Here is a 15,538-nt window from a genome sequence, read left to right on the forward strand (position 1 = left end):
GTTAAGTCAGAGGTAGATGAGCTAAACTGAGATCTAGACTGTTAAATTGTATCATATGGTCCTAAAATTGGATTATTAAATCTCAAGTCACGCTCAATAGTAATAAGAATAATACATATTTATTGTGTACTTCTTGTGTGCCAGGCATTGCCCTAAGGACTTTGCAAATGATAACTCACTTAAAACTTTCAACAGCCCTGTAAATAGACTTTTATTATTTCCATCTTACAGAAGAGAAAATTGAGGTCTGTAGAAGTTGAGTAATTTGCCCACCATTACACAACTCTTAGGTGGTAAAGCTAGAATTTCAATCCTGGCAGTCTCATAGGCCTTGCTTTGAATTGCTAACCCTAGTATGCCTTGTTTCAGTTCATTGCTTGATAATAAGGCAGACTTTATTTATATCAACTCTGTGAAAACATGCTTTGTGTTAGCTTAAATTTTAAAAGTATCAAAAATAAGTTTATAAAAGAAAGTCCCTCATTACAGGTGGCTGCCAGTTACCAAAACAAGAGAAAAGCCCACAAAAGTAAATATACTAGCAATTGAGGTCTGTCAAAAGACGTGATCTGATTCCTGGTTTTAGGAAATGAAGCTATGCCATTTCTGTTCATCTTCATCCTTCTCTTTCACTGGGTTGGAGAAGAGAGTTTTAATCTACCTCAAGTAAGAGGCTCTTTTTCTTAGCCAAGACCAAGTTTATTAACTAGGTTAATTTATATATTTATTTATATTAATTTTTATATATAAATATAAATAAAATACTTATTTTAATTTTAATAAATAAAATATTTATATATAAATATATAAATAAATATATATTTATATATGATATATTTTATATAAATAAATATATATTTGTTTATATATTTATTTATATTTATATGCTGTTTTTAAAAACAGTGGCTGGATGACCAGGTACTTCTGTGTTTCCTTTCTCATGTCTAGAGAGAATGGGGCTGTATTAACCCAAGTAAAAGATTTTTCTTAAGAAAAATCAACTCTGTTGAGGAGGGAATAGGACTGGGGAGTAAAAGGGTACATGGGTGGCTCAGTCGGTTAAGCATCTGTCTTTGGCTCAGGTCATGATCCTGGAGTCCCGGGATCGAGTCCCTCATCAGCCTCCCCACTCAGTGGAGAGTCTGCTTCTCTCTCTGACCCTCCCCCTTCTGGTGCTCTCTCTCTCTCATATAAATAAATAAAATCCTAAAAGAAATTTGCTTTTCTGGAAGCCCCTCCTCGGAGGATTGCTGATTTGCTCTCAGTCTAAACCCAGAAGCGTTTATACCCACCATGACAAGGACTGGTGCTCAGGAGAGGCTCAAATCCTGTGTTGGGAGAAGGGAGACTGGATTTGGAGGGTGCTGGTTTGTGTAAAAGATCACCTTCAGGGCACCTGGGTGGCTCAGTTGTTTAAAGCCTTTCCCTTCAGCTCAGGCCATGACCCCAGGGTCCTGGGATCGAGCCCCGCATTGGGCTCTTTGCTTAGCAGGGAGCCTGCTTCCTCCTCTCTCTCTCTGCCTGCCTGTCTGCCTGCTTGTGATCTCTGTCTGTCAAATAAATAAAAATCTTTAAAAAAAAAAAAAAAAGATCACCAACCTTCTGCCCTACCAAACCAGCCCAAGCGGTGACCTCAGGTCCCTTCCTCAGGGCACCACTTGTAGCTTTGTTCTCCATCCCTTCTGATTTCTGCTCATCTCAAATACCCAGAACCCACTCCCCTTCTTACTAACTGGGTGAATAATTCTGGGTAGCGTGCGCGTGTGCATGTGTATGTGTGTTTCTCGTTTTGCAGTGCTGAGTATTTTAACATTTGGATTGAATTTTGAAACTATAAATGAATATTAAAACATCATATTCTTAAAAAACTAGAATGTAAATTATGTAAGGAACAGCTACTTTATCTTTTGTGTGCCATACCATTTTACAACTGAAAAGTTTTATAAATCTCTTGGATAATATACATGAGGTCCTTAGACCCCTTCAACACAAAAACACTCTATGTACTTTTAAGATAGAGTAGCTATAAATTTCTAGACTTCATGTTCTCCCAGGGATGAAATATGCATCATCTGGGTGACTAATCCTAGAAAAGCTGTCACCCTACAAAGGTGGGGCCGCTACTGCCTCTTGGCAAAATGAAGCCCCTGTCAGAACAATGGCCAGTTACTGTTTGGAAAGAACAGGGTCCGCACGTGATTCCTAAGAGTAGTTGCAGAGCCCCGGATGAAAGGAATTACCCTGGAGAATTGAGTTCTTCGGTTTTCGTAGGGGAACAGAAAAGTCAGGAGACAGTGTCTTTCCTCCAGGATCTTTGCAATGCTAAGTTTTCTTCAAGGAGGACACTCAAGTAGGTACGGTGCTTTCCTGGACTGATTGATTATGGGTGGGCATTGTGAGCCCTGCCTGCCTGCCTCTCTCTTACTCTCTTACTCTCCCTCTCATCCTTTTTTCTTGCTTCCTTTCTCCCTCCCTGTCCTTTCCTCTTCCTTCCCTTCTCTTCCCCTCCCCCTTTCCCCTCCCCTTTCCCCTCCCACTTCCCCTCCCCCTTTCCCCTCCCTCCTTCTCCCCTCCCTTCCCTTCCCTTTCCTTCCTTTTCTTTCTTCCTACTTTCTTTCTTCCTTTCTTTTTAAAATTTTTAATTTTAAGGTAAGTGTAAGTTCACAGGCAGTTAGAAGAAGTAACAGAGATGTCCTGTATCCTTTACCTACTCTCCCCCAGAGGTAACGCTATCACAAGATGTCGGCATTGATACAGTCAAGATACAGAACAGTGTTATCACCGTGAGGATTCCTCCTGGTGCCTTTTTTTTTTTTAATTAATTTTTTATTTTTTATAAACATATATTTTTATCCCCAGGGGTACAGGTGTGTGAATCACCAGGTTTACACACTTCACAGCACTCACCAAAGCACATACCCTCCCCAATGTCCATAACCCCACCCCCCTTCTCCCAAACCCCCTCCCCCCAGCAACCCTCAGTTTGTTTTGTGAGATTAAGAGTCACTTATGGTTTGTCTCCCTCCCAATCCCATCTTGTTTCATTTATTCTTCTCCTACCCACCTGGTGCCTTTTTATAGCCACACCCAGTCCTTTGCCCCCCAGTCTATGCTTTTTGAGGAGGACTCTGATGGCAGTGCTAAAAGCAATTTGGTGGGCTTGAATGTTCATCTCTGGCAAGTGTTTAACCCCCAGCAGTTCTGACAGGTGAGCGCTGCATCCCTGTTCCCAGTATATCACCATCTCCACTCTGCTCACATTCCTAGGGAGATTCTTCTGTACTTTTTCCCTGAGTATCAGCTACCATCAGAATTTGGCTACACATCTGTCAAGGAACTTGCGGCAAGTTTTGAGGTAAGCTGGCTTTACTGGATCTTGGAGGGCATGACAGAATAGCCCAAACTTAATCTTCATTGCAGACACATGGTAAAGTGTTACTGAGAAGAGGACCTAGAATGGTGTAAGGGAATGAAGATGGGGGTCTTTGTACCAAATGGATGACTCAGAATGAAAACTGCATTTAAAACCAGTGTGGCCAAGGTTCTGTTGAACTTGGAGAAGATCTTAAAGACCGAGAACAGAGAGTTGCAGAGATGAAAAGAAAGAGGACATGGTCCCTGACTTCCCTCCATGACACCAAAAAGAGAGTTTCTGTTGCTTGGATACATTTCCTCAGCCACCCTTTATGAGGGCCTGAGGTGAGGTTTGGGTGCATCAACCACGTCAGGTGTGAAGAGCTCTAGTCTGACTAAAATCACTAACATCATAGGGAAAGATGAGGAAAACTCTATTTACCAAATCTCCTTTCAGAGATAGTGCCATATATGATTAGAAGGAAGACCTGATCCAGCTGTCTGGCCTCATTTGGGTAGTCCCCAGGCCGCTAAGTCACTGCAAGGTATGGTGAGGCTGAGTGAGCTATGCCGGCCTGAGGCTTCCAGAAGCTGCTCCCTGAAGCTCAGAAGAACCTTGGGGTATGGGAGGGTAGGAGAATGCTTTCTCTGCCTTCATGCACAGCATTGCTTATGGAAAGGATGGATATACATGGAAAGGCTACTAGTGAAAAGAGCACCAAGTGATTTGACAGAGGTGCCGTATGCCTTAGTAAGATCCTGGGGAGAAACCCTTAATTCTCTAATTTTCTAATGTATCACTATTGTTTCTGCTCCCTCACCTTCCTGCCCTCACCTCATCCTCCTCCCCAGCGCACCCCCAGCCCCCACCAGGTTTCTGACTCTGGTGCTTCCCTGGGACTGTCTCATGAGGCGCCCAGTGACCACTGAGCTGACAGATGCAGCGGTCACTCTTCTCTGACCTCTGAGAGACCAACCCAGCTGGCCACTTTTTTCCTTCTTAAACGACTTTCTTTGTGTCGTTTCCACGAAAACACACTTAGCATATTTTGTTGCTTTTCTTCCTCCCATCTTTTCTGCTGGCAACTCAGTTCCTTCTCTGTTTGGTTTCTAAATGTTGGCGCATCTGAGGGCCCATTCCTGGGCCCTTTTCTTCTTTCCATTAAGTGCTGTTTCTGGGAGACCTCGACGAGTCTATGACTTGAAATACTATCCCATATGCCAGTGACTACCCAGTCTCTTTCTGTGATGTTCCCACCTAGAAGATCCCGACTCCAACCACCTCCTTGACTTCCTCTTGAATAATCTTTGCCATTTACTCCGCCTTCTCGTTTTTTTCTTCTGTAATTGCTTAACCATGTTTATTAATTATGTAGACTGCCTTACTCTCTTTAATATTCTTTAGTTGATTAATTTAATTAGAACCAAGCTTAAAGACCCACAATACCAGTGTTGGCCAGTTCTAGGCTTTGATGATTTTTTATATTAGATACTTCTCATGTTAGCACTCTGTTGTAAACAGCTCATTCTCCAAAAGTTAATATCCTGTTCCATTATCATTTACAAAACAGCTGGAGCAATGCCCAGAGCAGACAAACAAAAAGCTGAGAATGTGCTTCAACCAGGTAAGTCATTTATATTCTAAATGATCCCATATTCCAAAGAAATAATATACTTTTCCAAATGTTAGGTTTGGAAGGAAATCAAATTTGCATTCTCTTATCAAGACTAAGATTAATGTGTAGCATATCAGATGTCACAAGCCAACATCTTTGTGAATTTGAAAATGCAAATGTTTCCACAGCAGAAAGCTCATGAAACACTGGGAGTAGGACTATATTTTGAACAGAATACATGAAGTTCGCGGTCTTTAAGAAATAGATTAAGTCCTTGAGACACTGGACTAAACCAGAAATCATTTGCGGATTAGAGTTTTTAATTATTTTGGACAATTTGATATCTCTAGGGTTTGCTTGTTTGTTTTTTTGTTTGTTTGTTTTTTTGTTTTTTAGGATCCTGTCAACAGTTTTTAAGTTTATGATTTTTCCATTACAAAAATACTTATAAAAACAATACTACTAAAAGTACTTATGCTTCTAGCCATCTCCTGGAAAACTGTCATAATGACACGCAAACCTTAAAGACTACAAGGGGCGTGTTGACCCCTGGAATCATGGGAAGCAGAAACCGAAGGAAAGGCACTGCCTCATCTCTTTTGTAGGGAATGGAATAGATTTGGATATTCTTGTTTCATAAGTGAAATAGAATTACGAAGTCAGTTCCTGAAGACATATGACCAGACAAACTTGAGATGGAGATCAGAACCTAAACCAGACTCCTCCTTAGAAAGGCTGCCTCACAAAGTATTTGGAGTGTAGGATGTGCCTAAATTTCACACCCTTGTCGATATATTTGCCTCTGAGGTTTCTGAGTGAATGCCTACTGGACTGTGATAAACAGCTAGAAATGAAGGTTTCCCATCATTGTTCAACTGAAGAGCGAGTTTATTTTCTGAATCATGTCTGTTGAAAAGGAGTCTCCGAACATTTTCAGGCTGAAGATGTGCTTGGCCACATTTCCTAACTAGATTGCAGGACAAAGTTTTCATTCAATATATTTTTGATCCTATTTCTAGCTCTGTATTATTTTAATCTATGAATGTAAAGCAGGATTGGTCAAGAGCCAGTAGAGGTAGGCACTAGCCTAGGCCTTTTATATAAGCCAGTACCTCATTAACCCTCACAACCTCGGGAGGTCAATGCCACTATCTTTATGATAGCCGTGAGGAATGAGAGAGTCAGCAAGGTAATAGTCCAGTGCTGTGATGCAAGTGAGTAACAGGTTCAGGATTGGAACCCAGATTTGTGCCACTCCAAGCTTGTTCTCTGCATCACTGTCTTCCATCTCACCCTTGTCCAGGCTGTCCTTCTTCAGTCTGTGACAGGATCTGCATGTGTTAATTGCCGTATGTATACCACAGCTTCTCAGCCTTTTGGTGTGAAAGATTTATTGTTTACTTACTTAGAGACCTTGATGTTGCACGATGAGATACATATGGGGGGGGGGGTGCTCACAGTGGAATGGGGGAGTGGTACATGGTGGGCAGGTTGTTTAGTGTCCTACTAAGAATTGTCCCAACTGGAGGTCTATGGCAGCCAGCTCCAAGAGTTACCAGGAAGGCTCCTGGATCTTCCCAGGGATCTTCATTTAGTGCTTAGGGATCTCTGATTTAAATATTTAACATCATGAAACTTAGAGGTTTGCAAAGAATTAGTTTGTCACACACCTTAGTTCATCCAGGCTTATGTATGTCTTTCACGTCTGTTTCTAAATGGTATTTTTCTGCTATCTATATGATCAGTAATGGAGCCACATTGTTGTTAGGTTTTAGAGACCAGACTGAATAAGGTAGGTATTTATGCAAGTGAACAATGTTAGCAGAAATGATGAGTAGAATCCTCTTAATGTTTAGGGCAAGTGGGATTCAAAGAATCAAAGCAAGATAAACAGTCAGGAGACCAGGACCTCTTGTTGAAACAGAGATGTTGCAAGCAAAATACAGAACAATTGTGATCATGACTTCCCCGTTATGAAACTGCTTGGTCATGAGGCCTTTATTATCAATTGGTAGTTTTAAGTGGTGGTTATAAAAACACTTATAATCATCTTTTTTGAAATCCAAGGACAGATCTATGCAACTTGATTTAAGCTGTGTACTTTTAATAAAGACAGCTACATCAAAGCACAGGAGGACCCTTGATAAGTCACAGATGTCTTTGGTCACCTTGCCCTGGGTAGTTGTTAGTAGTAGTTAGTAGTAGATAGGTTATGAGCACACAGGTAATTGTACACAGCTTGGCTGGAACCACCATCTTTTTTCTTTCCTCTCATAAAACATTTGCCCCATTCGAAATGGAATTGCTGCAATCTACCCAACGAGCCTGCCTCTGAGCCTTTCCCCATGCTGCCCCCAGGACACTCTTGTCTACTCTCCCAGTCTGCAGTTGTCCTATTGAAATCCTGCCCACCCAGTGTTGGGTCTGGTCCATGCCACCTTCCACTCCAGGTCTTCCTCAGTCTGTCCCTGTGAACTTAATCTTGACTTTCTGTGTTCTGAGAGAAACTTAAAAAAACTTGTTTTGTTTTTTTTTTTTTGGCATTAATTAAATTTTCTGCCTTGTATTGTAGTTGTTTCTTGTATTTTATTTTCCCCTTAACTAGATTATAAAATCCTCAAAGTTAACAATTCTCTCTTCTTAAACTCTGTATCCTACCAGCATCCAATCAGTACTTTTAAATGCATCTAGACCCTACCATCTGTACACTAAATCAAGTTTGATTGTTTCTGCTGGCCCACATAAACACTCACATGTCATGTACCTAAAAGGAGAGTACTAAATCTACAGATCTTGTAAGCCTGCCTTCCTTTGTGCTAACTTGTTAGGATTCTGGAGCTCCAGAGCTGCTAGAACTCTGAATTTTTAAATTCAAGGCAGAAAATTAAAATCTCAGTTGAATATCCTTTCTTTCAAATCCTAATTCTGTTCTGAATAATGGAGTTTGGAAAGGTTCCATTTTTGATCTGCCTCAAATACCTCTACAAAAGTAGGCTTAACCAGCAGAACTAAGCCTCTCATCTTGTTGCAATTCTCTACTCCTCCTAATTAAAACATTAATACAACCGGAAGTTCTTTTACATTGGGCCTTGAATGCTCTCAGAATTGCTACCTTTTATAGAAACCTCCTGAAAATGTTAGTTTAGAAAGGGAAAAGAATAAATCAGGAAACTGGATGGCTGGTGGTATTTAAAGGAAATATAGTTTGCTTGGTTACAAAACTGAACTTTGAGAGACTAAGTATGACCTTGAATGCAGTGTACTATATAAACATTCCTAATGTTGTACTGTACAAACAGTGTTATCTTCTGAACTTTTTACTGTGAAATAATTTTAGGTACATGGGAAATTATAGAATAGTAGAGAGGTCTCAGGTACCTTTCCATTTTTCCCAATGCTTATGTCTTACATAATGGTATAATTATAGTAGAATATCGAAACCACAAAATTGAAGTTGGTTAAATATGTGTCTCATTTTATCTGTGTACGTGGATTTGTGTAACCACCATCAAAACCAGGATCCAGACTCCCACCACCACAGAGATCTCCCTGTTCTCTCCTTTAAAGTCACACTACACGCACACACAAGCACCCTAACCCCAGAGAGATGCTCATCTATTCTCCATCTCTATCATTTTGTCCATTCAGTCATGCTATAGAAATGGATTCATATAGTATGTGTCACCTTCTGATCAGCTGTATTCACGTAGCATACCACCCTTCACATCCATTCAAGTGTTATCAATAGTACGTTCCTTTTATAGCTGATAAGCATTTCAGATTTCTTTTTAATTTTACTTGGTTTGTTTTCTTACTACTACTGCTTTTATCAAAAAGTTGGGGGTGCCTGGGTGGCTCAGTGGGTTGGGGCCACTGCCTTCAGCTCAGGTCATGATCTCAGGGTCCTGGGATCAAGCCCCACATCGGGCTCTCTGCTTATCGGGGAGCCTGCTTCTTCCTCTCTCTCTCTCTCTGCCTGCCTCTCTGCCTACTTGTGATCTCTGTCTGACAAATAAATAAATAAAATCTTTAAAAAAAAAAAAAAGTGTTCCCTAGGCTATTATTCAGGTGGCAAAAGCCATGAAGTTCTAGAGCTCTGAACACCCAAGAACTCTGCGTGACTGGTAACATCTGCGCCACCTGGGACCCTGTCATCCTTTTTCTGGCTGAATTGAATTATTGACCCAACTCCACCCAACTCCACAGCACTCCCTGAAGTTGACTAAAGCCCCCACAGTTGATGTTACGTTCTAGAGAAAAGACAGATAACAGAGTATAATGTAAATGACCTAATTGTAGATACTAAATATGTAAATAAACATAAAATAATTGCGTGGGGCCTGGGGATGGACCATGAGGTGTGTATTGGGGAAGAGACAACCTATTTCAGATGCAGTGAGCAAGGGGTACCTGAGCCGTGTTTCAGCACAGACGTGAGGCAAACAGGGAGTCTTAGGGAGGCTGGGCTTGAATTCACTGAACAGAGAGAGCAGCAAGGGTGAGGGGCCTGGGGCAGAATAAGCTCCGTGTTTTCCTGGAAGGGTGAGGCCCGCAACTCAGGAAATAAGCACAGGCAGAGGCAGGCCACGGATTTCAGCATTGTGTTAATTGTCCCCGCACAAGTGTCCAGGCAGTTTGAGACTCTCAAAATCTAAGATTTCTTTACAGGGCAATCCACAAATCTCACAATTAAGTCTCACCATTAATGGAATACATTGTGTGTGTGTGTGTGTGTGTGTGGTGTGTGTGTGTGTGTGTGTGTGTGTGTGAATACACACATATAAGCGAGTGTTTGCCACTGTGGAGTGGTATTTGGGTCCTTGCTCCTAAATACTCCTCTTAATTAATAGCACACAAAAAGCATAAATAGGGACACCTGGGTGACTCAGTAGGTTAAGCAGCTGTCCTCAGCTCAGGTCATGACCTCAGGGTCCTGGGACGGAGTCCCACGGGGGCCGGGCTCAGAGGGGAGTTTGCTTCTCCCTCTGCCGCTGCTCCTCCCCCTCTCAAACACATAAATAAATAAATATCTTGTTTTTTTAAAAAGAAAAGCATAAGTAATTGGAAGGTAAGTTACTGATATTAATCCATGTCAATTACTTTAAGTATCTTAATGATCTTTAACGAGGAATCCATACTCTAATGATAATCTGTGCCTCACTTGGGGCACCATGAACCTTCTCCCATAAGATGTGATATGTGCATGCTTGTTTTATCTCATTCTATAGTTGATCTGAATCTTATATATCTTCATATCACCTACTACAAAATTCAGTGCCTTGGTTTTAGGAGGAGGTTAGTTAATGTTAAGGAGAATTCAGTATATTTAAGGAGTTTTGTTTGTTTAAAGGATTTTATAAAAAGGAGAAATACACAAGGGCAATGAATACTTAAAGGGGCTAATGTGGACAGTATCTGGGATGGGTCTGCAGTGAGTGTGGTGGAGGGGCTGGTGGGGAGGAGAAGGGTAAACCCAGAAGACAAATGAGACCACCTTACAGTTTTCCTGGGAACCTCGTCATATCAGAACACAGAAATCTCCTCCTTACAGAAACCTTCAAATCTGGATCAAAACAGGATTTGCTCTGTATCTCTGAATATCCCCTGCCCTCTCCAAATGTTGACCCCAGCAATTCACGTCACTTTGAAATTGGAGCATTTGGCCTCTCCATTCCCTTTTCTACTTTGTGAGTGCCTCGTTCACAATATGAACTCTTAGGAAACAATCAAGACTCTTGAATTAGTAAGGGTCACGTGTGTACATCAGTGACCATTCTCTGCATCAGGACAAGGAATTCAAAGAGAGTAACAGAACAGGAATTCCTCTGATTGTAGCTTCTCTGCTTTTCAACTGCTACAGACATGAGTTCTGCCATCATCTGCCAGCAAAGCCCTGCATGGCCAGCCATTCTGTCATTGCCTGTGAGTTCCGGTGCTGTGGAGGGGATAACAGGCACCACCAGCTGCCCCCTTGGTGCTTTCAATACTCTGGTATCACTGGGTGCTCGCTTCGGCAGCACATATACTAAAATACTCTGGTATCACTGGTAGGCAGACAGATTCAACCATGACTGGATTCTTTTTCCCTTTCAAAGCAAGGGTGTCCAAGCTCTCTTTAATGTGCCTCTCCCATCCTCATAGTTAATAGAATATTGGACGTTTTTCCTTCTCTCTCTCTGTCTTCCATCACATGGAAAGTTCCTTCAGGGTGTCACTGTGTCTTAAATTTCGACCACCTGTAGTACACAGGTATAGAGTTGATGCTTTGTACTTATGTGCAGACCTGGAATATGAAATCATTTTCTGATATTAGGGGGAATAGTAATACTTGAAAAAGATACTAAAAGTGTTTTTTAAAACATTCCCAGATCAAGAATGTTTACATGGTCCAATACGAAAGAGAACTAAAGAGAAAAATGCAGTCCATTATTTATGATGCAAATCGAAGAGGAGTGGCTAATGAAATATCTCTGGGACAGTGTGAAGAAAAAAGAAAAATTACTGAAGATAAACTGAATAATCTTCGGGTAAAACTGACAGTACTATTGCAGAAACTCCACCTGGTAAGTAACAAAATTTGGAGTAGTGGCCATATACGTTTTGGAGAGAGCACTGAGCTACTTCCTCTCCTGCCCTCGTCATCCACTTACGGGCTTTGGACAGGTCACTTTATGAAGCCCTTATTCTCCCTACAGGAATATTGAAATCGTAAATAAATAAATTTCGAAAGTATATATGAGAACATTTTTTAAAGGTCTGTTATTTTTTTCTCTTACAAAAATCAGAACCTTTGCTTGTGCTTTTGGTAGAGTTTAATGAACCCTGTCCCTCAATAGTGTATTTTCAGTAGGATTTTTTTTCTAACTTTATCAGACAGCAAAATATTTTAAATTTTATCTCAACACATAATTAAGAATGGACTATTCTCATCTCTGAGGAGAGGTTAGAGAGGTCAGGAAACATTGTGTGAGTATGCTGTTCATCTTGTTTGGATAGACGAACACATACAGAACAGGGCTCCTCTGATGGTTTGGGCTAATGAGGGAAGGTCCATCTTCTCTCTACAGCATATAGAAATTCAGGATGGAATACATAAAAAATTAAAATATGTATGGCCATGGTTGAAGAGTCTTTCCATAGATGGCAGAAATAAATTGAGAAATCAACAGTGAGCCTCGGAAGTACATGGTGTTTTGTACTCAGACATAGGCCCTGAGCCCAGGACATGAGATAGGGCCTTCTTAGGCCTTGCAAGGTGAGAGGGTAGGAGCTGAGTGCCCCACAGAGAGCCCTGACTGAATGGAGGGTTACCTTGCCCAGGAAGAGGGGTCGGGGAGAGACCAGGAAATGCACATACATCAGGATAGGATGTGATAAGCATGGGCTTTGAAGCCAGACCACCTGGGTTCCAGTCAGCTGTGAACATTTCAAGGTGGATCCATTCCTCCTTCACAAAATATACATCTTTTGGGTTCTTTGGGATTTCCTTTATATTATTAAATACAAAATGAAGCTCAGAAAATATTTTTTGCTTAATTTAAGTATACAGTCAAAAAATATACTACCCCACCCCCCCCACCCCCCCCACTGTGGGTGGCCTAGGCAACAGTTCTTGTGGTTCTTGTGGCTGTAAAGGGTGGCAAATGTTTTTACGTGTGAAAGATCTGGTAGGGAGCCTGGCACTGTGGTACAGTTTCAGCAACGATGGTTATTTTACAAACAAAAACTCGAGAGACCAAAGACATTCTATGTCATAAAAATCAAATACTACGCTCTATCAGAAAAGTTCATAAGGGGCATCTGGGTGGCTCAGTCAGTTAAGAATCTGCCTTTGGCCCAGGTCATGATCCCAGGGTCCTGGGATCGAGCCTTCCTCTAGGCTCCCTGCTCGGCAGAGAGCCTGCTTCTCCCTCTCTCTCTCTCTGCCCATCTCCCCTCCTGCTTATGCCATCTCTCCCTCTCCCTCTCTCTCTCTCTTAAATGATTACATTTTTTAAAAAGTTATAAAAATTATTGGTTTTCAAAATAATAAATCTATGTGTGGCGAGGAGAAAAACATGAAAGAATAATGATTTACTCTTCTTTCTTTGCCAAACCCCTGGGTTTCCCACACAGTAGCCAGAGTAATTCTTCTTCTTCTTCTTCTTCTTTTTAAAGAGCACTTTATTTTTTTTAAAGATTTTATTTATTTATTTGACAGACAGAGATCACAAGTAGGCACACAAGCAGGCAGAGAGAGAGGAGGAAGCAGGCTCCCTGCTGAGCAGAGAGCCCGATGTAGGGCTCCATCCCATAACCCTGGGATCATGACCTGAGCCGAAGGCAGAGGCTTTAACCCACTGAGCCAGCCAGGCGCCCCAGCCAGAGTAATTCTACTAATTTGTTTTATTCACAAAGTTTGAAGGAGGCAAAGGGGCTTGAGCCCGCAGAATATATGAAATGCTTCGTCTGGTATCATTGGAGAGGTACTCAAAAGATTCCTTGCCCAAATAGATTTACTTTCCTCCTTGACTTGAAATTTCGATTTCCACTGCCTCTGATCACCAGAACAACTGCACTGGCGTAGAGTAGACACAAGAGACGAGGTGGCCCCAAAGCTGAGGGACAGAGCAGGCCCATGAAGAGGCTGAGGGACCCAGCAGGCCAGCCTGAAGTCCTGGAAGTAAGCCTGGTTTGCCAGGCATAGAGCAGAGCCAAAGGATTAGACTCGGCCTAACAGACAGAGAGCTGTCAGGGTCAGAAGGGGTCACGTAGGGCATTCCTCAGGGCCAGGGACTATTTGAAAATCTAGGTGAACATGACTATCAGGTGAGTTTATCTCTAGGGACAGGGCCCCAGTCCAAAGCTGGGACTCAGTATAGTCCAGCCTTGTCCGAAGCCTAGGGCAGAGGGGCTGAGCACAGTTAATGGGACCAGGGGAGCCATGGAGAAGCTAGGAGGGTGGTGTCAGACACGGACTGGGAACAATCGTAAAACTGGAATTGTTTCTGAAAGGTCCTTTCTAAAAAATTCTTTTATCTATCAGCCCAAGTTGGAGAGCAGGTTGAGCCCATGGCTCAGCTTGAGGGAGTGAGATTTAAGTCTGTGAAGAGGGAGCATTTGTCCCGCTGTTCATGGATTAAGCAGCTCAGGGAAGGACAGTATGAAATTGCCCAAACAGAGAACTGGGGAAAAGGAGAGAAAAAGAGACAGATGAGGGCAGCAAGCCCAGGGCTAGGGGGAAAGATGCTGCAGAGGGAAGAGGAGTGACAGAGAAGTCAGAATCTTCTTACTCATCTGTTTTTCATATAAGGCTAAAGATCATGAACTTTCGAGCCCCGCATCAGGCTCCTTGCTGAGTGGGGAGTCTGTTTCTCCCTCTGCCTGCCACTCCTCCTGTTTGTGCGTGCTTTCTTTTTCTCTCTCTGTCTCTCTGACAAATAAATAAAATCTTTAAAAGAAAAAAAAATCTTTAAAAGAATAAAAAAAAATTTAAAAATGGGGAGACAAGAGCCTATAAAAGAGAAGGACGAGATGGAGGCTGGTGGCTTTAGGAATATGACAAGTAATTAAATAGAAGGAAAAGTAGGGGTGCCTGGGTGGCTCAGCCATTAAGTGTCTGCCTTTGGCTCAGGTCATGATCCCAGGGTGCTGGGATCAAGCCCCACACTGGGCTCCCTGCTCAGCAGGAGTTCTGCTTCTCCCTCTTCCACTCCCTCTGCTTGTGTTGCCTCTCTAGCTCTCTCTTTCAATCTGTCAAATAAATAAAATGTTTTTAAAAATAAATAAAAATAAATAAATAGAAGGAAAGCCGGTTGAACTAACCTCCACTAAGGAAGGAAAAAAAAAATGATCCAAGTTCCTTGTGAACATAAAATGAGGGTTAAAGGTGAAAACATATTAAAAGAAAAAAGGCATTATTCCAGGGTGGGTTTTGGTGCTACAGGAACCCTAGGGAAGACTGTTCCAAGGCCGCCCAGATTACAGGGGTGCAGCCTGCAGCTTCCCGGCCTGCTCTGATCGTTGATTCTCTTTTCCAGGGCAGTCCAGCAGGAGACCGGGAGCAGATTGACAGGTACTTAGAAGCTTTGCTTCAAGAAGATAATCCCCTTTTCCAGAATGCTTTAAATAAAATGACTGCAGATGCAGGACATGGTCTCCCTTTTGAAAGGAACAGGGAGTCAAAATCAGAAGTCAGAAAAGATAATCCCTTTTAAAAATGCTAATAAGACGAAGATTCTTTTCAAAACGTGTTTCCCCTTGTACTCGTTAGTGTACTGTTTGTCCTGTTTAATCCTGAGGGGATTGTGAACTTTAGAAATAGAGACTGATTTACAATTGACACATTCACCATCCAGTTCCCTAACTCTACTGTTGCGGCAGGAACTGTTCCCGGAGTTCTCTAGTTCCTACGTAAGCTACCGAGAAAGGTGGAGATGTCCGTTAGGCTTAAATTCTGTTTTCACTAGAAGACTATAATAACTAGGAAATCATGGCTTTCAAAATCAGTGTACAAAGGACTACAGAATCACCTCCTCTTAAAACTTATTTTGAAACGGAAAGGCCATGTGCCCTTTCTCCGTGACAGC

The 15,538-nt window shown here is 42.0% G+C and overlaps 1 protein-coding gene across 1 annotated transcript in view; it reads left to right on the forward strand.

Annotated features, from left to right (window-relative positions):
* The window catches only part of MORC1 (MORC family CW-type zinc finger 1), a 179,527-nt gene extending 164,361 nt beyond the window's left edge, over positions 1-15,166 (forward strand). Inside the window, exons 24-27 of the mRNA XM_059165067.1 lie at positions 3,268-3,355; positions 4,926-4,979; positions 11,339-11,533; positions 14,990-15,166. Of these exons, the coding sequence (XP_059021050.1) occupies positions 3,268-3,355; positions 4,926-4,979; positions 11,339-11,533; positions 14,990-15,166 (514 nt within the window). The remainder of the gene's footprint in view (positions 1-3,267; positions 3,356-4,925; positions 4,980-11,338; positions 11,534-14,989) is intronic.
* Positions 15,167-15,538: the final 372 nt, after the last annotated feature.

Source organism: Mustela lutreola, chromosome 2 (assembly GCF_030435805.1).
Source record: "Mustela lutreola isolate mMusLut2 chromosome 2, mMusLut2.pri, whole genome shotgun sequence".
NCBI classification, from domain to species: domain Eukaryota; kingdom Metazoa; phylum Chordata; class Mammalia; order Carnivora; family Mustelidae; genus Mustela; species Mustela lutreola.